The sequence below is a fragment of the Miscanthus floridulus genome, chromosome 2 (genome assembly GCF_019320115.1).
Source record: "Miscanthus floridulus cultivar M001 chromosome 2, ASM1932011v1, whole genome shotgun sequence".
NCBI lineage: Eukaryota > Viridiplantae > Streptophyta > Magnoliopsida > Poales > Poaceae > Miscanthus > Miscanthus floridulus.
Genome location: NC_089581.1, coordinates 152,823,076 through 152,845,778, shown reverse-complemented (window position 1 = coordinate 152,845,778; position 22,703 = coordinate 152,823,076). Strand labels below are relative to the sequence as shown.

Below are 22,703 nucleotides of genomic sequence, written 5' to 3'. Positions count from 1 at the left end.
TATAGCAAGCAACATTGCATATTTGTCCAATTCAATCAACTCATATGCACCCAAATGAAATAATCAACAAGAGATATACCTTGGTTAGCTCATGATCAACCAGCTTGCAAGCTTCAACTCAATCATTTGCAAGCCATCAAATATATCCAATGAATCACCAACAACTTGAATTATAGCACTTGTATGATGTAGCACATTTGGACTTCACTCAATTTATCATGGCATTGGGATATTGATCATCACTTAGCAATACTTGGCTAAACTATATGATCAACAAGATGAATATCATTTGAACCAAGCCTCCAATGTCGATGGTATCTACAAACAATCATCCACTTTTTGATGGTACTCAAACAACTTTGGGTCCTCTCAAGTTAGGTGCAACATACTTAGGCATAGCCTTAGTATGAATAGCGCGATGTTTTACAATAGCAACTATAGAGTTACCATTACCACCCTTCCTAAGCATAGAATCATCATTAATTGAAATATGCTTAGGGGTGTTACCTAGGGGACATGAATATTCCATGTGTCCCCTTTCCCGGCATGAGTAGCACTTTCTCTTTGCTTGAGCCTTTTCTTCCTTGCTCATGTTGTGCTTCTCATTGCCTTGCTTCTCCTTGTTTGCTTGAGCCTTCTTCTCAAGCTTGTTTGGACAACCCAAAGCTAGGTGGCCCAATGTGTCACAACTATAGCATCTCATGTGAGCAATCTTCTCTATTTTCTCTTCTTTGTTCTTGCTCACTTGCTTTGCATCTTGATTCATCCTTGGACACATTGATCTTTCTCTTACTTTTCCACCCCTTCTAGTTTTCTTCTTCTTTATCATAAAATCACCACCATCTTCATGGTTGATCTTGATTTGCTCTTGGGGTGTCTTCTCTTGCTCAATTTGTGGCTTTGGTTGAGGCTCTTCTAGTCGCTTCACTAATTGCTTGGTTGGACACATTGAGGTAAGATGACCCCAAGTGTGACACTTGAAGCACTTAACATGCCTTAGCCTCTCTTCTTCTTTCTTCAACTTGAACTTTTCTTCATTGGGGCAACCATTTGCAAGATGTCCCACTTCATGGCACTTGAAGCACATGAAATGAGAGAGCTTCTCTTGTTCTTGCTTCTTTATCTCTCTTTCATATCTTCTTTTGCCCCATCTTTTACCCTTGATCTTGCTCTTGTTGAAGCCAATGCCACTTATGTCATTGTGGCTTTCTTGATGATTAACTTTGCTAGTCTTGAAGCTGACTCCACTCTTGTCACCAAAGTTTCTTTGAGCCTTCAACATATGCTCAAAGGTGACTTGAGAGTTGTAGCATCTCTCTAACTTGTTGCTCAATTTCTTCACTTGTTCATTGAGCTCATTGTTTTCCTTCAAAAGGTTAGTCTCACAAGACATAGAAGTAGAACAAGCATCTATATGTGAAGAACATGGCATTTCTAATAAATCATCACAAGAGGTGGATACATGCTTCTTGCCTACATCACAAGGGTTAGCAACATTTTGCAATTTATCATTTGATCCATGTGATGAGCTCTCATTATTTTTAAGTTTCTGTAACACCCTAGGTGTTTAGGCTTCTACTAATTGCATTTTGTCTCATAAACATGTGCATCATCTATCTCATCATGTCATTTTCCCTGAAACATACATATGAAACATTCGCATATTCTGTTTGTTTCGTACTAGATTGCTGGTGAATGGTAGTAGTGCAACATATGAATGCAACATGAATTTCCCATGTCTTGAAGCATGGCAACATGGTAGTAATGTGACAAGTATAGGATAACAACAAGGCCATGCAACATGTGAAACATTGTATTGAAACATATGTATGAATTGCTTGTTTTACTTTCTTTATCACATGTGATCAGTAGAAGTGGTATAACAACTTTGTAAAATGGTTGATCATGGTATAATACACCTTAACTATACTTAGTTTACTTGTTGGAACATTGTTCATGTAGACCAAAATGACCAAAATGCCCTCAAGTACAAGTTTGACTTAAATTGACCCATGGAGTGTCATCGTTTGACTAATTCAAAAGTCCAACTTAGAAGCTTTGCATGGCTGTGCACTCTTTACAAAAGTTGTAGCTAATTTATCAAGGAACAAAATTTGTTTTATGACCAACTCATGAAAATGGCTAGAACATGCTCAAACATGGCCCACAAGTCAGATGTACATGCTGATTTCATACTTAGCAAATTTTTCTAACTCCCAAGCAGATTTCAGTTTCATGAGCTGAAGTTTGGAGCACTATATCTCACTGACCAAGCCTAACTAGCTCGAGCTCCAATTAGCAAACTTGTAGTACTTATGTAGATCTCCAACTTTGTTAACTACGATTTAACCTGGATCGCCACGGTTTAAGAGCTCCAACGCGTCGAATACGTGCTGTCAGTCACCCTCGCTAAACACTGAATCGCGTTGTTTTCAGAAATCGTTCAGTCGCCGTGGCCGACCGTTTCAGAAAAACGACGCCGCGTGTCCGCCACCCGTCGCCGCTCGCCTGAGCGCGCTGGCCACGCGCCGTGCGCATCCTGCCGTCGTAGCCGCGCCTTGAAGCCGCCCCGCGCCTGCCCGAACACACTCGCCGTCCCATTTCGCATTTCCCCTCCTTCCTCCGCGTGCACGGCGACCGGAACACCAAGCACCGTCGAGCAAATTCCACCCAAACCCGAGCGCCATTGCCCGATTTCTCTGAACCACAGCTCCTTCGTGAGTCTCTCCACGTCCCCGACCCCACCGCCACTCCATTTTCGCCTCAGGTAGCTCTCACCTTGAGCGCGGCTCCACCGGGTCGCCATGACCGCCGCCGGCCTAGCGCGCGCATGGCCGTGCTGCTTGAGCCCCTTCCATCCCTTTCTCCCCCTTGCGTTGGATTCTGTGAACTCTACTGAAGCTCGTAGAGTTGGCCATTAGGGTCGAGACGCCTTGGCCTCGCCGGAGCCGGCCGTGCCGTGGCCGAGCGCCGCCATGGCCATCGCCACCCCTCCTTGTCGTGTCAATAGCCACGAATAAGGGTTCCCCTAGGTCCGCTAGGATGAGGCAAGCACGTAGACACCCTTGCCTTCGCCGGAGAAGCTCCCGGCGATGAGCTTCGCCGCCGTCCCCTTCTCCTCCCCTGCTTCTCTCGCTGACACGCGGGTCCGCCCTGTCAGCCGTTGACGCGCGCGGCGGGAGCACGCTGGGCCACGCCGTCGTCTTGGGCCGTGACTGCGTACTCGTGGGCCGCCGTTCCTTGGGCTGGCCCAACCGCGGCTGAAAGTTGTTTTCTTATTTTGTTTTGCTTTATTATTTCACAGATTTGTGTTGTTATTCAAAAATACGTATTTCCTTGTATATAGATCCTAATGCTATGGTTCTAATTTTGTTGAGTTCCTAGTATTGTCTAGTATTTAACAAAAATAGAATATGAGCACATGTTTTAGAAAAATTGGATGAATTAAATAGGAGTTTGAAATGTGTTTTTAGAAGCATGCAAACTTGTTTGAATTTTATCTTGAGTTTCTGTGGTCCAAAAATTATGAAATTTTGTGGGAAGTCTGTTATTGCTTATTAGAAGCTCTAGTAAAAATTTCAGAGCTAGTGCATGTGTAGTTTTTAAGTTATAGAATTTCCTTTTATTAATAGGTGGATCTTGTGTGAATTTTCATAATTTTTCTATAGATCCAGTGAAGGTGAAATTTTATGGGTGCTATTCTTATGCTAGAAGGATGCTAGGAAAAATGGGAAATCTGTTGCTTGACACTTTTTAATAAGGTTTCCTAATTATGCTAGAAATAGACATGTCATCTGTTATTTTGGATACAGCAAGTTATGTTGGTCCAATGGCTTTGAAATTTTTATGGTAGTCTATGTGAAGCATGAGATAGCTACTGTAATTTTTGTAGATTTTTCTGAACAGTTTTACTATATATTGCTTAAATCACCTAATTAACTAAATAAATTGGAAAAGGATATTAGCTAATTTATTTAGAAGTTGGCACTATACTTTCTAATGTTTCTTAGGTATGAAAAACAAGTTGGTAAACTTGGTTTGGTCAAATTAGGCTTTTGCACCATCATTAAATAATTAAGTTAGCAACCCTATCATTGCGGGACAGATTCTAGGTCTACTGGAATTGGATTTGGTTAACTTCAGAATCATGCTTTGATGTTTACAAATGAATTGTAGAGAATTTCATAAGATTTCCAGAATGTCCTCTTGCAAGTCATTTGGAGTTATAGAACTCTGGTTATGATAGAATTAAGTTACTACTTGTTGCATATGAAGCTTTAACTGTTATTTTAAGTATGTCTTTACTATTCTAAGTTCATGGTACTGTTCCTAGGTGTTAGGCCCTTAACTGAAGATGAGCATCTTTATCTTAGGTTATGCAAGTTAGGTAAGTTAATCTTGTTCTTTCAGTTAAGTTAGAAATATGCTTAAAGTGATGTGAATAGAGCTAGTCTTACTCGGTAAACGAGTGTCCAGTGATGTGTTCGTAAACACTTACTATGATCCATTCATCATGAGCATCATGTCATACCTTATGCATCCATGGTATTTATCTTTTGCATCGGCATGCAATAGGTGTACCGGAAGGAGTGACCCTGCTGGAATTCGAGGAACCGAACGAGCAGCAGCAGCCGACACCGGAGATTCAGGAGGAGCAGCCTTCAGGAGAAGTGCCAGACGAGGTCGCTGTTGAGTGCCCTGATCACCGTCCTTGCAACTTTGTGAAAGGCAAGCCCCGGAGCATATTAAGCCTCCTAATTTCCGAAATGCAGTTACAGTATTATTATTACATATATTGTTGCATTAAGTTTAGGTGTTGGATGCAAACACTTGCTGCATTGGTTACCCATTCCTTGTCCAGATATTGTTACCCTGAATCCTATGTAGCTCAGGCTCAAGTAGTGCTTAGCCCTGCTTAAACGTGGTAGAAGTCGGGTGATTTCCTGTCACCTGTGAGATATAGGATGATACATGTGGCACGGTTGGCTATATTTGCTATCGTGGAAAAGAACCAGTCTTAATTTGAAATAAAGACCGGGCGGAGGCTTGCCGGTTTGCAGTGACTCCATCTGTGTCGATTAAGGACTGGATCTTGGAGCCTTTCCTATTCATGTTGAACGCATGCCTCTCTCTTAGTTGGCCGGCCTGAAGACCGACCGCGAAGCCGAGTAGCTCACCTCAGGCCGGGAGTTGATAAGTATAAAGTGCGCCTCGGAAGGGAGCCGTAGGCGTGAGTCCAAGGGCAGGTGATTTAAAAGTCCTGATCGTCCTGGCAGAAGGGTAATCCCTGAGAGTGCTGGCGCTGATCGAACCCGCGAATTTGGTTCCTGAGATGTTCCAAAGGTGACCCACGGCTACCCTTGCAAAGTATGCCAGGGTGAGAGTTAGGAATACCCCCTCAGCTGAGTTGTAATTCGATTCGAGTCGCCATCTCTCCCGGTTAGTGAGAACTTGACGAGCTTATCTCCAATGTAGATACACTTAATAACATAATGGTTCGGAAATGATGATATGATGATGACAGCCTTATTATACCTGCTATGGTTAATATTGTTTGCTCCTAATAAGTGAGTGCTCTAGTACAGGTGCTAATCTAGTGGACAGGCAATTAATGATAAGCTTGATAATCAGTTTAAATTGGTTACTATAATCATAAGCTCTTTTATGCAACTGTGTCAAGCTAGCCCACCTGAAAAGCCTTGCATAATCCTTGGTGTCCTTTATTTCTGATTTTTGTCGGGTAAGTCTAGCTGAGTACCTTCTCGTACTCAGGGTTTATCTCCCACCTGTTGCAGATGACCAGTTCTACTTTGGTTGCTGCAAGTACTGCCTTCTCCCAGCTGGGGATGAAGACTAGACTGTTGGGCGTGGTCTCTACTAGTTCTCGTACCTGATAATGCTTTTGTGGGACATGACTCAGACCTGGCAATGTAATGGAAAACTATGATGTGTTGTACCAAACTATGTTGCTTCCGCGCACTCAAACTTGGTTTGTAAAATTCTATTTAACTCTGATGGATGTAATCCGAATGCTACTTATGAAATGTTGTAACGGATGATGTGTTGTGTTGAATCACTATGATCTTGGTTTGTATGTCGAGAGTTGGTTGAAATCCTTCGTGATTTCCGGACTACCGGGATTATGGGAGCTTAAGTACAGGAATTTGATCGCTTCGGTGATTGTTTTTGTACTTACGTTCTTATGATTTGGTCGGTTCTATTACAGTTTCTTTGTAAACACTTTAATGAGAGAAGCATGTTGTTCTAATAATTTATCATGAGATGCAAGTAGTGTCTCATGATTTAATTTTAGCTCATCATGTGAAGATTTAAAAGCATCAAGTAATTTCTTATGTTCTTCACAAGAATTCTTTAGAAATGAGTTTTCATTTTCTAATTTCATTGTTTTAGCTTTCTCATTTTCTAAAGACATGGTCATGCTAGCAAATCTACTAACAAGCTCATCATATGAATCAACATGATCAACCACATTATTATTTAATACCTTGGTGTCACCTTGTGACATGAAGCAATGTGGTGATGGAGAAGAGCTTGTAGTAGCATCACAATCATGGCCCGAGCATGAACCATCATCATCAAGATCACCATCAAGTGTGCTTGAGGTAGAATCTTTATGTGCAACACTTGTGGCATCATCATCAACCTTGTCAAGTGAACTTGTGGTAGATCGATCATCATCATCATCACTTGACCATGAGGTGGAGCAATATTCCACAATCACCAAATTGTGGTTATGCTCAACACACTCATGTGCCTCCTTCTTAGGCTCATCCTCCTTCTTAAATTTGCCATCATCCCATGTGGAGGAATCACCATAGAAGGCTTGGAGTGCCATCCACATATCATGAGCACTCTCCAAGTCCCACACACGTCTAAAAACATCATCATGTAAAGCACACGTTAAATAATAAAGAGCACGATGATCAAGTTGTAAGCAATCCTCTTGTGCTTGGGTTAGGTTGTCCTTATCCAAAGCATCAAGAGAAAAACCAACAACAATGATCCACCATGCCTTGGGACCCACATCACGGAAATGATCAAGCATATGATGTTTCCACCGTGCATAGTGTGTGCCATAAAAAATGTGTGTGTCATAAACAACTTCTAGCCCAAAGTTTGCCATCCTCTCGGGTCGGTAAGGACCACAAATAAGAGACCTAGCTCCGATACCACTTGTAAGGTCGAGATGGTGTACTAGAGGGGGGGTGAATAGTCCTTTCTAAAATTAATTGCGTCGACTAACCGAAACAAGTGCGGAATTAAAACTATTGGTCTAGCCAAGACTACACCCCTTTTATTTATGTTCTCTAGCACCTTCCAAAGATACTAATTAAGCAATAAAGGTACCAGGCTAGCTAGAGCTCACCTAACCAATTCTAGAAGCAAGGTCACACAAATCTATGCCACTAGTACTTCAAGCAATGAGGGAGCTCCAACACATGCTAGTAAGCAAAAGCACAAAGTCAACTAAGCTCACTAGCAATGCTCAATAATAAGGCAACCAATGCCAAATTAGAGAGCACAAATACTTAGCTACACAAACTAAGCAAAGTGACTAACAAGGTTATACAAACCAAATTAGCCACACAAGGGAGCTACTTCTATGCTACACAAGCGAGAAGGTAACTAGTAAGCTACACAAGCTAACTAATTACAAGAGCAACTACACAAGCACAATATATATGAAATATAAATACAAGCTTGTGAAAGGGGGTTGCAAACTAACGGGAAGAACAAGGTTGACACGGTGATTTTTCTCCTGAGGTTCACATGCTTGCCAACACGCTAGTCCCCGTTGTGTCGACCGCTCACTTGGTGGTTCGGCGGCTAATTGGCATCACCCGCCAAGCCTGCACGTCAGGCACCGCAAGAACCTACCCCGAAAGTGAGGGTAGCTCAATGACACGCTCAACTAGAGTTGCTCTTCGCGGCTCCCGCGGGGCGAGCACAATGCCCCTCACAAAGCTCTTCTTTGGAGCACCACACAAGCTTCTTGCGGGCTTCAACAGAGACCACCACCAAGTCGTCTAGGAGGTGGCAACCTCCAAGAGTAACAAGCACCACCGGCTTGCAACTCGATCACCTAGTGCCACTCGATGCAACCTCACGATGCAATCGCACTAGAATCGCTCTCTCACACAATTGGATGATCACTATCAAGCATATGTGAGATGGAGGGCTCCCAAGCACTCACAAGCATGGACACAAAGTCCCTCGAGGTGCTTAGCTCTAGCCATGGCCGAGGCCACCTTCTATTTATAGCCCTACGGGCTAAACTAGCCATTACCCCTTCACTAGGCAAAACTCGAGACGACCGGACGCTCCAGTCGTATCGACCGGGCGCTTTGGTCATATCGACCGGACGCAGGACCTCAGCGTCTGATCAACAGATGCTTGCCATGTGTTGCCTCCATTAAACCTCAGTCACTTGACCTCAACAGTCAAGTGATGATCGGACACAGCTACTCAAACTAACCGGACGTAGCAACCCTAGCGTCCGGTCGTTTCTAGTAAGGTACCAGTCATGACCGGACACGTCCGGTCGGTCACGATCGAACGTAGCGTTAGCGTTCGGTCCTTCTCCAACTTTTCTATGTCGCCAACGTCACCATATGTTAGCCTGACCGGACGTCCCCTACCAGCTTCCGGTCACTTCCAGCACTAGCGTCCGGTCGAAGACCGATGCCTGCACGCTCTTTGGCCGCCACTGACCAGACGTAGGACCCCAGTGTCCAGTCACCACATGACCAGCGTCCGGTCCACTCTATGAGACCCTGTCTTTTCTGTATAGGGCGCCGGTGGCACCATCGGACTATCCGCACTCTATGGGCGGACACACCGCCGGTGGAGTTCCTAACCCTTCTCGCCTCTATTTCATCGCCGAGTTGATCCACATCAACTCCAACTTCATCTCCTTTGTAAATGTGCCAACACCACCAAGTGTACACCATCATGTTTATGTGTGTTAGCATTTTCATAATCATTTTTCAAAGGATTAGCCACTCAACTTGCCATGCCACTCGATCCTAGCGATGATGCAAAGTTAGATCACTCGAGTGGCACTAGATGACCGATATGCAAATAAGTTTGCCCCTCTTGATAGTACGGCCATCTATCCTAAACTCGGTCATCAACTTCTCTACACATCTATGACCGGTGAAATAAAATGCCCTAGGTTATACCTTTGCCTTGCGCATTCTATTCCATCTCCTCCAATGTTGATGCAACACATGCACCAACATGATCAACAATGATACGATCCACTTCATATTATCACGTGATCATATTGGTTCATCGATCTTGACTTCACTTGCTTTTCACCGTTGCCTTCGTCCATCGGCGCCAAGTCTTGCTCAAGCTTCACCGCCACGCGGTCCATCGCTCCAAAGCCTCCGACTTGCCCTTCACGCTTGCAACCGGTCCATCAAGCCAAGTCTTGTCTTGATCTTCTCTACCTTGATCACATGACTCATTGTCATGTCTCATGTGCAATAAGCTCCTTCATCATCACATGTGTGAGCTTTGCAACATCTCCCAGCCATTTTCACCTTCATGGCATATGTTGCTCACACACATGTACCTATGGACTAATTACCTGTGTATCTCACATAAACATAATTAGTCCACCTAGGTTGTTACTCAATTACCAAAACCACATAAGGACCTTTCAGCCGCCAATGGCCCAAGGCCAGAATGCGTGCAAGAAAAAGAAAACGAGAAGGTGGGCTGGCTTTGTTGTTGGGCTAGAAAGAGATACTGGGAAAAAAAGAAAAACCTTTTCATTTTCTGGTTTTTACAAACTTGCTCCAAATTCAAACTAGATTTAAATTCAAAGCCACTCAACTCTAACCCTACACTCAGACAAAAACCAAAATTCCTCGGCATAAATGCAGCAATCATGTTACTAAATCTTATAATAAATTTTAATTAGCCAAAAAATATTATTTAACCTAGGTTAAAATGCATAAAAATTAATTAAATGCTCAAATTTAATTACTAAATTATAATAAATTCTTAGAGTGTTACAAACCTACCCCCTTAAGATGAATCTCGTCCTCGAGATTCGGATGTTTCAAAAAGATAGGGATACTCAGATTTCAGATCATCCTCTCTTTCCCAAGTTGCCTCATCTACCGAATGTCTATTCCATTGAACTTTACACATCCTCATAACCTTGCTCCTTGTGACTCTCTCAGCTATTTCCAAAATTCTCACTGGACATTCTTTGTATGAAAGGTCTTTCTAGATATCAAGTTCATCCAAAGGTAACTGTTCCTCAGGTACCCTCAAACATTTCTTGAGCTGTGACACATGGAAAACATCGTGTACACTTGAGAGCTGTTCTGGTAATTCTAGCTGGTAAGCAACTTCTCCTCTCCTGTTAATGATCTTGAAAGGTCCCACATATCTAGGAGACAACTTTCCCTTAGTATGAAACCTGTTAACTCCTCTCATAGGTGAAACTTTGAGATAAACAAAATCACCAATCTCAAACTCCAAATCCCTTCTTCTCGTGTCAGCATAACTCTTCTATTGAGACTATGCAACCCTCAAGTTATGTCTCACTGTTTGTACCTGTTTCTCAGCCTCTTGTAATATGTCTAGCCCGAAAACTTGACTTTCCCCCGTTTGATTCCAAAATAATGGTGTCCTGCATTTTCTGCCATACAACACTTCAAACGGTGCCATCTTAAGACTTTTCTGGTAACTATTATTGTAAGAGAATTCAGCATAAGACAAACTCTTATCCCAACTTGTCTCGTACTGTAGAGCACAAGCTCTCAACATATCCTCTAAAATCTAATTTGTTCTCTCGGTCTGCCATCTGTCTATGGATGATAAGCTAAGCTAAAGTTCAACTTTGTGTCCATGGACTCATGTAACTTCTACCAAAAATGAGATGTGAACTGTGTACCCCTATCAAAACAATTTTCTTTGGTACCCCATGCAAACATATAATCATTTCCATCTATCAGAAACAATTTTCTTTGGCCTCTGATGCTCTGCCTTTACTCTCTGGCATGTATCGCATATGGCCACATATTTAGCTACATCTCTCTTTAGTCCGTACCACCAATATCTCTCTCTAAGATCAAGATACATCTTAGTACTTCTCGTGTGTATAGAATAAGCTGAGTCATGAGCTTCCCTTAAGATATAGTCCCTAATAGATTTCACTTCTGGCACACAAATCCTTTTACCAAACCACACTGTTCCCTGATCATCCATATGGAATCCTAGTTCTTTACTAATCACTATATGCTCAGCAATGTCCTTGATTTTCTCATCATCTAGCTGCCCCTTATGAATCTCTTGTTCTAAGGTAGGTTCCACCTCTAATTCCATACTATTAGCCACAATACTCAAATTCAAGTGTTCAAACTCTTCACATAACTCCTTGGGTAATTGAGTTGCATAGGCCATGTTGACATAACTCTTCCTACTCAGAGCATCTGCTACTATGTTAGCTTTACCCGGATGATAGTGTATCTCCAAATCATAATCCTTGATTAACTCTAGCCATCTGTGCTGCCTCAAATTTAGATCTGACTATGTGAATATATACTTCAAACTCTTATGATCCATATAAATCTCACACTTATGACCAATCAGGTAATACCTCCAAATCTTGAGAGCATGTACTACAACAACTAACTCTAGAGCATGGGTTGGATAATTTAACTCATGTTTTCTCAGCTGTCTGGATGCATATGCAACAACTCTACCCTCTTGCATAAGAACACAACCAAGACCTTACCGTGAGGCATCACAATAGATAGAGAAGTTTTTAGTAACATCAGGTAAGATGAGCACTAGGGCAGAAGTCAGTCTCTTCTTCAACTCTTCAAAACTAGCCTAACACTCTTTAGACCACATAAACATAGCATTCTTCTCCAACAGAGCAGTCATAGGTTCTGCTATCTTAGAAAACCCCTTGATAAATCTCCTATAATACCCAGCCATACCAAGGAAACTTCGTATCTCACTAACATCCTGAGGCGGATTCCAACTCAACACATCTCTAACTTTCTTGGGATCTACCGCTACTCCTCCATTAGAGATGATGTGGCCAAGGAAAGATACTTCTTTTAGCCAGAACTCACATTTACTAAACTTAGCATAGAGCTGATATTCTCTAAGCTTTTGCAAGACTAGCCTCAAATGATCCTCATGCTCTTCCTTATTTTTAGAGAAGACTAATATATCATCAATAAACACAACTACGAACTTATCGAGATACTCCATGGATACTTTGTTCATCAAATACATGAAGTATGCAGGTGCATTTATCAGACCAAAAGACATAACTGTGAACTCATATAGTCCATATCGGGTCACAAAGCGGTTTTGGGAATGTCAGAACATCTTATTCTCAACTGATGGTATCCAGATCAGAGGTCGATCTTGGAAAACACACAAGCTCCTTTCAACTGGTCAAATAAGTCATCGATTCTAGGTAGCGGATACTTGTTCTTAATTGTTACCTCATTAAATGATCTGTAATCTATACACATTCTTTGTGTTCCATCCTTCTTTTCTACAAACAACACTGGTGCTCCCCAAGGTGAAGAACTAGGTCATACATAACCCTTATCTAGCAGTTCCCTTAATTGTTTCTTAAGTTCCGCTAGTTCATTCACTCCTATTCTATACAGTCTCTTAGCTATGGGTGCAGTTCCAGGTAAAAGTTCAATTATTAACTCAATATCTCATTCAGGTGGCATACTTGGTAACTCATTAGGGAAGACATCTGGATACTCATTTACTATCTGTATATCCTTTATGGATGTTCCCTTCAATTGATTAACCCAACTGATTTCTAAAGCTGACTGTGTTGCTGCATACTCAACTTTCTCTCCAGATGGAGCGGTTAGAATCACAGAACTGTTCTCACAATGTATAACTGCCCTTTGTGGCCTCAACCAGTCCATACCCAAGATGACATCAATTCCAGATGAGTCTATGACTATAAGGTTGGCTTCAAATTCTACCCCCCTTATGGTGAAACTAGCAGCTAAACACACCCAATTTGCTTTCATTTCCCCTCTGGGTGAGTTTACTAAAATGGGTTTCTTCATAACACATATGGGTATGCCATGCTTCTTTATGAAAGTATATGCTATGAAAGAATGCGAAGCACCAGAATCGAAAAGAACTGTAGCTGAGTTTGAGTTGACCGGAAATGTACCGATCACCACATCAGGTGCCTCCTGAGCTGTCTCTGCAGTCACATGATTAACCTTTCCACGAACATAATTTTGCTGCATATTAGCCAACTTGTTAGGACATCTATTGGAGTAATGTCCTAGTTCACCACAGCTAAAACATTTGTTGTCATTGATAGCATTTGGTGCCTTTGGTGCGCCATTCTTCGGTGGAGCATTAGGAACGTTGCCCTTCATAGGAACATTGTTAGCTTGTTGCTGACACTGAACTGGTGCCCTATACTACTGCTACTATGCACGTTGTGGCTGCTGGTTACGATTGATCGGGCTTGACTGGCCTTGATAGCGCTGTTGTGGATGAGTCTGTTGAGAATTGGTACGGAAGCGAGAGTTGCTCCTGGATTGTTGTCCCTAGAACTTCCATTTCTTGTCCTCCATCTTATGGCGCTTGTTCTCAATGACCAAGGCTTTGTCTACTAGTTGCTAAAAACTAGGAAAGGTATGAGATAACAATTGGTACTGGAGGCCATCATTCAAACCTTCCATGAACAGTTCCTGCCTCTTGTCATCATCCTCCACTTCAGTAGGTGCGTACCGTGACAATTGTATGAACTTGCCACAATACTCAGCAACAGACATGCTCCCCTGCTTGAGAGCCAAGACCTCCTTCTTGAGTTTCATTAATCCAGTAGGCACATGATGAGAGCGGAAAGCACTGCGAAACTCTTGCCAAGTGATGGGATTAACTTCATTACGGCCGAAACGGAAAGAGTGCCACTAGTCAAGTGCAGCCCCCTACAGCTGCCTAGAAGCATACAAAACCTTCTCTCTGTCATCACATTGTGCAATCTCAAGTTGCCTCTCAACTGCACGTAACCAGTCATCAGCTTGGAGAGGGTCAGTGGAATGCTTGAAGACAGGCAGATGTCCCTTCAGAAACTCTCCCCTCTTATCTCTAACTTTAGGGGGTGCATTCCCATTGTTCTGCATGTTCTGAGCCATCTGTTGTAGCAGTTGAGTTTGCATCATCATCAGTTGCTCCATAGTGATAGGGGGTGGTGGCGGCAAGTTCTCACCCCCTTGGTTGTTCCTCCTAGTGTTCACCATTTGTAGATACATCATATAAGTCTCATATGTCCAGGATATGTGATATTTAAGAGATAACAACATGCTGAAGGTAGATGATATAGAACCAAAGTCAAGAGATATATAACGAATACAAGAAAGATAAGCAGTCTGAACTTTTCTGGCGAGTTGTCAGACAGCAGTCCGGTAAAATGAACATGTCTTGCTCTTTGTTTATCGTCTGAATGCGAAGTTTACATTTTTGGAAAGCTTATAAAATTATCTATAACTTTTATTTATAATACATTCCTAGATTCTGACATTTAATTAGGCAAAAATAGATGACAATCAGTACTGCTCCAGATTTCTTACAGCACAGAAACATCAATCTTGCAATAGCTATATCTCACAAACCGTAATAGGTATTAAGGTGATTCTAGAGCCAAAAGAAAGATATAGAAGTCTACTCTTATCCATTAAATTTTCATGACCATTGAACATCCAGGACATGAGATATGAACTAATAAAGATGGACTGCTCAGAATGATACAGAACGAACAGCAGGATAAAAAGAAACCCAACTATTTATTCATATTATCCTTAAGCCTTAGTCTTAAACTAAATGACAATGGACATGCCCACAAATTACCACAATCATGACAAAAATCCAAATCAAACATTATCCATCATGACAATCATCCAACCACTTAAGTGACAATTGTTCAACCATTGAAAAGAAAGGAAACTAAACACACTCTCGCACATCTATGCGTGTTTATTACATATTGGTGGGAAATCCTCCTATGGGTCAATGTTGGTGCTGGTGTTGGGGTCTCCATGGCCTCATCTGTTCCTTGGGGTGATTCAGTAAGAATACTTGGCGCCTCCACATCAGGACCACCTTGCTGCTGCTTCAACATGGCATTCTCAAGTGCAACCTGCAGGTATGCCTTCCCCATGGCATCTAGCTCATCCAAGGTCTGGTCCAAGTCAGTGTTGGTCTAAGACAAGTTCACTAGAGTAGGCCTAAGCCTGAAGTTCTCCTCCCCAAGTGGTGCAACGATGTTGCAGGTGGACTGACCGCTCCGACGACGAGGAAGATAGCAATCCTCGTCCCATGCAATGTCATCGAAGTGGTGGTCGCGATTGACCACCAACGCCTGCCTAGCAGCATCTCGGATGGCAGCTACACGTGTGAGCCATGCTGTGATAGCATGGTGGATGTAGCGCACCCGACTCCCTTCGTGGATGTACACCTCCGTCTCCCAGAAGCCGGTGTAGTCGGGGTGGGTCCAATGCTCTGTCCCGTACTGCACGGTGCATCTGGTGTGGTAGCGGCGTACAAGGGAGAGAAGCTTTGGGTGGTAGTAGGCATCACCCTACAAATCATAGTGGATCTCCATGGTCCACCTCTTAGCCAGCAGTGCGGCATGGTAGTCATCACAGTCATCTCCACCATCTCCTCCATCACCGTCACCATCATCACCATTATCTCTACTATCATCACCATCATCTCCATCATCACTACCATCATTACCCCCATCATTAGAATCAGAGTTGTCAGAAGCATCACCTTCTTTAGGATCACCAGCTCCATCCTGACCCCCTGTTCATCTTCCTCCATGGGCTCCTCATCAGATTCTTCTATCTCCATGAGCTCCTCAAACATGGGCCCCTCTTCTGTCTCCTCATCCATGGGTTCATCTTCCAACTTTTCCTCTAGAGGTTCCTTTATGGGCACCTCCACAGGCTGTTCCTCCTGGGGTTCCTCCACCATGTTCCTCAATGCCTCAACTAGGTGTGGAGGAACGCACTTGCCCAGCGTGAACCTCATCCTCCTTGTTGGCATCATAATGGTACGCTTGCGGGCTGTCAACTTGGTGCAGGCCATCTATAAAATTGAAAAGGTTGAGTATTAGAATAAGATAATTTTTTTGCAATAGATAATATACAAAATATAAGCAAAAAAATTTATAGTAAATTAAAAGTAACAAAATAAAGATAATGTGATTCTAAAAACATCCATTTCTAACTAGGTTGATCGTCCTACAATCAATTATAGCTCTGATACCAATTTGTTGCACCCAATTTTGCATAGCAAAATCAAGTACTCATATATGTGCGCCCAGGATGTCCAAACACACATATACCCTCAAATTGTAATAATATCAAAGTAAAGTACTTTATTACATCGCATATCTCATCATATTGTTATCACATAGTCTTGCTCATCAGCAACATTATTACATAAAGCGGAAAACTAAGCCCAAACTGCCACAGGGACTCCAACTGGTGAACATCAATCTATTAGTCCTAGACATCTTCTGGGAACTCCACATATATGACATCTGTTACCCATCCAGGATTTTAATTGAATGTGAAACAAGTGTAAGCACACCATGCTTAGCAAGTATAATAAAGGGATCTATGAGGCTCAAAGGCTTGACACGGTTTGACTGCGGTAAGCAATTTTAGTTGGTCAAGTTTTATTAAACCTGTGTCACTACTTTAGTGAATAAACCCAACCCAAGTGGTGATAATGAATAATCAAGATTATGTCAATTCCCAATCATCCATAGTAACCACTAATCATGAAGGATGCAGGCCGCTCGTATCCGTGAGCCCGGCTGTTATAATAGGTTAAAGAATTATGCAGAATTTGTACAACTTTACCCACCGAGCCGTGATTCCCAATGTCGGGGTTTGCAAAGCCCACATCGCCTCTACCAAGGAAGCATGGTAGGGTTTCACTACATAACCCTTCGCTAGTCGCACTAACAAGTCGTAGCTGCTAAGGTTTTAGCCGTCTAGCTATATGTGGCCCTCCTCCAGGAGTGGCACTCATGGTCACGACAAGGTACACACCCGAGTAGGAAAAACAACATACCAACTAGTGCCCCCCTCTTGCCCTTATGAAAAGCTACAGACGAGCTACTACAATCTAGTTAACAGGTTAAAGTCAGAGCCATTTGACACTCAGGGTTGTACGGAACCTCCTGGGTGGCCGCTTCAGGATTAAGTCCTTATGGAGAGGCACTAGAGCACTCAACCCAGTACTCTAGCCCTCTAAGAGTTGCTAAGAAGCACCATTTTAACATGTTGCGTAAACCTTTAGTCATGTTTAACATTTATTTTATGTTGAGCATTGCAGCAACTATCCAAAATGCTTCCCAAACCATAGGTAATAAGGATATATGGTACAAGTAGTAATCTAGGTAAAATCCTTAAAGGTAATTCAAATTTAAACACATGCATGTATATGAATTGTAGAGTTCATAGGTACAAGGGGCATTTGCTACACTTGCCTTCCTCAAAGTTTTCTTCTTGGTACTGCTGGTCACCCAAGTGATCCTCAGCAACCTCGAACTGATGACCCTTTAAACGTGTTCCAATTCACCAATCAAGCATCCATTCCAGTCATCATATGCATACAAACATACTTCTCTTAGAATAGTACAACAAACAGTAAAAACATAGACTGAAAAGCTCCTAAAACTAATCTACGTATTGTTATGAACACATGAGCGAAAGAATCACTCTAATCGGACTTACAACGCAAACGTTATGCATAAAACAAGTTTTAGTGGCATTTCTGTGATTAATTCAAACTCAACTTTGAATTTAAACTAATTAAATATGAATTTAAATGTATTATGGATGGCGCACACTATTATTTAGAAATACATGGGCTAAATCGGAAGAAAACAGGACTGAAAAGAAATGATTTTGAACCACGGTTGGACTGCGGGTTGATTACGGGAAAACATAGGGGCTAAAGCGCAAAAGTGCATGGCGGTCGCAGTTGACCGCGTCGCTGGCTGACTGGGCGGCCATGTGGCGCGTGCTGGTTGGCTCGGTGCACCAGGTGCGCGTGGACGCCCTGACGTGGGCACGGTGCACTGCGTCTACGGTCCACGGTGGACCCGTCATGACCCGGAAGGGGTACGCTCTAATCAGAGCCGTCCACTTGTGATCTAACGGCGCCAACGCGTCAGCGCAGAGCAGTCCGCCGAGGAAGAGGCTTCCGACGGTGGCGCCATGGATGCCGGTGGCCCGAGCTCGCCGGTGATCACCGGAACGGCGATCCCAGCCGCCCCAGACCAAACCGAGGGCACGAGAGTGACGAGCGCAACAACGCGAGTTTGACACAGCATAAACGAAGGGCAGGAGCTCGTCGAAACGACGGCCCCATGGCGGCGCCATGGCCGGAGGGCACTGGACCTGCCGATACGGCACTCCAGAGCACAAAACGTAAAACGAAGGGGACGGGGAGCACGTGGGGTATAGCGTGAACGCGTTGAAGGGGTTCTCGCCGTCTGGGACGGTTCCAATGCAACCGGTGATGTGCGGCGGCGGACTGAGGAAGAGTAAGCCGCCGGTGAGCACCAAACGATAAAATCCGTGGCCAAAATGAGGGGGAGAGGGCACCTACTGTTACGGCGGGGTTCGACGGAGCTCCTGGGCGCGTTCTCGATGGCAACCGAGCTCCGGAGTGGCGAGCTTGCGAGAGGGAAGTACGAGCTCGGAGTTGCGAACGGAAAGGGAGAGGGGGGGTCTCGACCGCTGGTTTTGTAGGTGAGCAGGGGCGGTAGAGGGGGAAACGGGCGTGACGTCAATCGCCCGGCGTCACCGCGGGTTTTGAACGTCTGCCATGCTGGTTCGTTGGCTCGGCGGGTGAAGCCGCCATTGATGGCAGGCGCGCCATCTCCGGCCGACGAGGAAGGAAGGAGAAGGGAGCGACTGACGTGCGGGTCCTGCGATGTAGTGAGAGGACAGGGGGAACGGCGGGTGCGCGGGTGTGGCCGCCGAGCGGGCTACTGCTGGGCTGAGCGGTGCGCCGAGCTGTGCTGCGTGGGCGCGCGCGTGCGGTGAAGAGAAGGGCGCAGGAGCGGGCTGCCTAGCAGGCCACGCTGCTGGGCCGCCAATGGCCCAAGGCCAGAATGGGGTGCGGGAAAAAGAAAAAGAGAAGGTGGGCTGGCTCTGTTGTTGGGCTAGAAAGAGAGAGCGGGAAAAAGAAAAGAAAAACCTTTTTTATTTTCTGTTTTTTACAAACTTGCTCTAAATTCAAACTAAATTTGAATTCAAAGCCATTCAACTCTAACCCTACACTCAGACAAACCAAAATGCATCGGCATGAATGCAGCAATCTTGTTACTAAATCTTATAATAAATTTTAATTAGCTAAAAGTTATTATTTAACCTAGGTTAAAATGCATAAAAATTAATTAAATGCTCAAATTTAACTACTAAATTATAATAAATTCTTAGGGTGTTACATCCTTGGTGATCACTATAGCTAACGATGCAATGGAGCAAGGCTCCATCTCTGACTTCTATAATTTACAATCTGTATTTGTTGTTACAGAGTATCGTTGTTTGATCCCTTAAATTTTCTTAGTTCTGATTTTAGTATGGTTGCATGAAGCTGCTTCTGTCTATTTCATTGTATACTCTTATTTTTCAACATAACTATGAGCATCGGCTCACATATTGTTTCCATAATCTGTTGGACCAATACCTTCGGAGTTACCTTATTCATGTAAAATAATGCATGGGCATGGTTTGCTCTGATTGACTTGTGTGTGTTAGTACTGGGTTACGAAAGTTCCTTATTATCATCTAAGCTTCTAATATGCTTTGCCATAGGTTTACAGTACCTTCTATCTATCTTTTCCCAGATCCATTGTGGACATCGTTACATATATTTTTCTTTGTACTCACTTGGTAATTTCCTTTATGACGAATAATGAATGATCCATTGAATTCAGCAACATTTGACAGAACACACTGCATATCCTTCTCTCTCTCCCCACCCTTTCATATACAGTGACATCAACACATCAACACCTTACCAAATGAAATGATCCTTTTATACAGTGACAACTAGTTTATTTTCAGAAGCACAACCAGTATAGAAGACCATGTCTTATTGAAAACCATATGTAATATTCATTATTCAAGCACACAAACAACTAATCGAGTCTCGATCTACTATGCTGGTACTTCTGGCGAGAGTTTCATCCTTGGTCACAAGCTTTAAGCAATCTGGAGGTTAAAATGATGGTCAAATGTTTTGAAATTAGCTGAACAAATAGATCAATCAAGGCAGAAAAAATTAAGAAATATCATACCCCAAGCCGCTTCTTTGTCTGCTCAAGTAAAAACTGTGGGTCCAGTTTAGTCTGTGTATATGCATCGATCTTGTTCACTTCCTGAAATATACCAATCCATGATTTATAATTTCTCATCAAGAAAGCATTATCAAGAGAACTGGTTTGCATTGGGCTATGCAGCCTGGTCATTAGGATAAACGGATCATATCAACCAATGTGAGTGAATGTACTACAAACATAAAGCTTTAGCCTATTTAATGTCCCTCTGTCTGTGAATTACCTCAATGAACTTCTGAAGGTTGGGTCTGCCCTTTGTGATATCATAGTTCTTTATGTTGGAATAGAATATCTGAAACCTCTCGATGAATGGTACATACGCAATGTCCACCTGTAATGAAATTACGCATCACGACAAAACCACATACGAACTGAAGCCCACATTCATAATATGAACTCTTTCTAATAGAGATTTTATTTTGAACCATGCTCTGGAGAATGACTCCTATTGTTCAGTAACATACCAGACTGAACTGACCAAGGAAGAACGGGCCCTCATTAAATTTCCCCAGGGCGTCTTCTATTTTATCCAAAGCAGCGACTGATGTAAAGACAATGCATGATACAATTAGCATGTTATTAAAAAGAAGGCCTTTTCAAACAAATCACACATGCGAACTAGTTTTGCTACCAGTTTCCTCAGACACATCTTCCTTGCTGAGTAAAGATGAGTATAATGCTTTGTTAAATGCATCAGTATATGCAAGCAGCTCCTCAGCGAACTGCTTCTTTGCAGGATCCTGTGAAGAATCCAAAGTCCAGAGGTTAACAAGCCTGAAAAACACCTTTTTTTTTCAAGCGCTATATTGATGGCGATCTTATGTACCTCAGGGAGCAACGATGGACCTTCGAAGTTGCTGTCAAAGTACTTAACCAGATCCAAGCTCTCTCCATTCACCTGGTTGTTGTGCTCCAGAGAAGGCACCTACGGGGAAAGAAAACAAGGGTAAATCATACATGAATGGAAAATGTAAAACAAAGTATCCATGGACCTTGGAAAATCTGAACATGAAAGGTCCCAAGGGGAATAGCAGATTAATCAAACACACCTTGTTTTCTGGATAAACCTTCTCCTTGTACCATGCTGGCCTATCAGCAAGATCGATGGCAACTATCTTAATCTTGTCCTGCAAACCCTGGACAAACGACGAGGAACATAAAAGGTTTCAGTTTTCCTTTTCAGGAACACACCACAAAAGAGAACCGCTTCAACAAATCAAAGAACAAAGGTGATGGTGATGGTGGCACCTTGTAGTTCCTGGCAATCCAAGCGCGCTGCGCGAACGGGCAATGATATGCAACGTACAACCTTCATGAAACTCAAAGAAGGGGTTAACTTCTAGCTCCTGATCTGCACAGGTGATGATTTGCAATTGATAGGTCGAAAACCTACCTGGTGGTGCCATCGAAGAGGGGAGGGGGCTCGGAGGCGGAGGTCAGGGGAGACGGCAGCGCTTCCTTGGGGCTGCATGCACGGGGAGGAAGAATTGTTCCATTAAAAAAAACTCAATAAAGAATCTCCCGTCGCAGAAAATTCAACGAAAAATCATTTTAATATGGAGGGAATCAGATCAAGAATCTGAACGGCGACAGCCGACCGAGATAGGATCCCGTTCTGCCGCTTGGATCTGCTCAGTGACCAGTGCTCACCTTACAGGCAAGGCGGGTGCCATGGCGACGATACGGGTTCGGGAGGAGCTTCGAGCGCGGAGGTGGTGATGAGCTGCATCTTCTAGTCGCGGGCAGCGAATCTTTATACGCGGTGATGGGAGGGGATGGGGGCCGGGAGCGGTGGAGGCGGGCGTCAGTGGTGACGTGCAGCCAGGGAAAGCGAGCGAATTCATGGGAGGCGACGGCGAGTGAATGGATGTGTGAATCGTGTGACAGACTGATTGGACGACAGGGTCCCCACTCCCCAGCCGTCCTGGCTGGGCCGGCGGCCGGCCTCACTTCACTTGGACGCGAACGCGGTGCTGGTGCGATTTTGACTCAGCACTTGGTAGGCTGTGGTCGGCACTGATACTAGCTACCTGAAAAGGAGCTAATAACCCTCAACGATACGGTTAAGGACGCGACTACATTTCTTGCTGGATTTCGTCTCGTCCGACCACCAAGGGCAGGGGCTCCGACTCGTCCGACCCTCAAGGGTTGGCTCCGCCTCAGTGGACACTAAGGCTGCGGGCTACGCCTCGCCCGACCCCCTAGGGTCGGCTCCACCTCAGTTGACTCCCAAGGGTTGACTCCGTCTCGTCCGATCCCCGAAGGTTGGCTCGCCTCGCCC

At 43.7% G+C, this 22,703-nt stretch overlaps 3 protein-coding genes across 4 annotated transcripts; all 3 read right to left on the bottom strand.

The window, feature by feature from the left end:
* Window positions 1-12,731: 12,731 nt before the first annotated feature.
* LOC136537278 (uncharacterized) lies at window positions 12,732-15,211 on the bottom strand. Its single transcript, XM_066529309.1, has 4 exons — window positions 15,035-15,211; window positions 14,005-14,189; window positions 13,727-13,902; window positions 12,732-13,327 (listed from the first exon to the last, which is right to left on the bottom strand). The coding sequence occupies exons 1-4, from the start codon at window positions 15,209-15,211 to the stop codon at window positions 12,732-12,734; spliced, it is 1,134 nt and encodes a 377-aa protein (XP_066385406.1).
* LOC136533336 (uncharacterized) lies at window positions 14,745-20,108 on the bottom strand. Its single transcript, XM_066525899.1, has 3 exons — window positions 19,974-20,108; window positions 17,558-17,627; window positions 14,745-16,143 (listed from the first exon to the last, which is right to left on the bottom strand). The coding sequence occupies exons 1-3, from the start codon at window positions 20,024-20,026 to the stop codon at window positions 15,439-15,441; spliced, it is 828 nt and encodes a 275-aa protein (XP_066381996.1). The 5' UTR covers window positions 20,027-20,108; the 3' UTR covers window positions 14,745-15,438.
* On the bottom strand, window positions 20,101-22,281 carry LOC136533321 (protein IN2-1 homolog B-like). 2 transcript variants are annotated; one of them, XM_066525883.1, is made up of 10 exons: window positions 22,073-22,218; window positions 21,816-21,887; window positions 21,671-21,731; window positions 21,472-21,558; window positions 21,249-21,347; window positions 21,054-21,162; window positions 20,887-20,963; window positions 20,646-20,753; window positions 20,384-20,464; window positions 20,101-20,297 (listed from the first exon to the last, which is right to left on the bottom strand). In XM_066525883.1, exons 1-10 carry the CDS (start codon window positions 22,093-22,095, stop codon window positions 20,289-20,291), a joined length of 726 nt encoding a protein of 241 aa, XP_066381980.1. In that variant the 5' UTR covers window positions 22,096-22,218; the 3' UTR covers window positions 20,101-20,288. The 2 variants fall into 2 exon arrangements, with proteins under 2 accessions (XP_066381980.1, XP_066381988.1); XM_066525891.1 differs by lacking the exon at window positions 20,101-20,297 and having other exon boundaries at window positions 20,378-20,464; window positions 22,073-22,281.
* Between the last annotated feature and the right edge of the window lie 422 nt (window positions 22,282-22,703).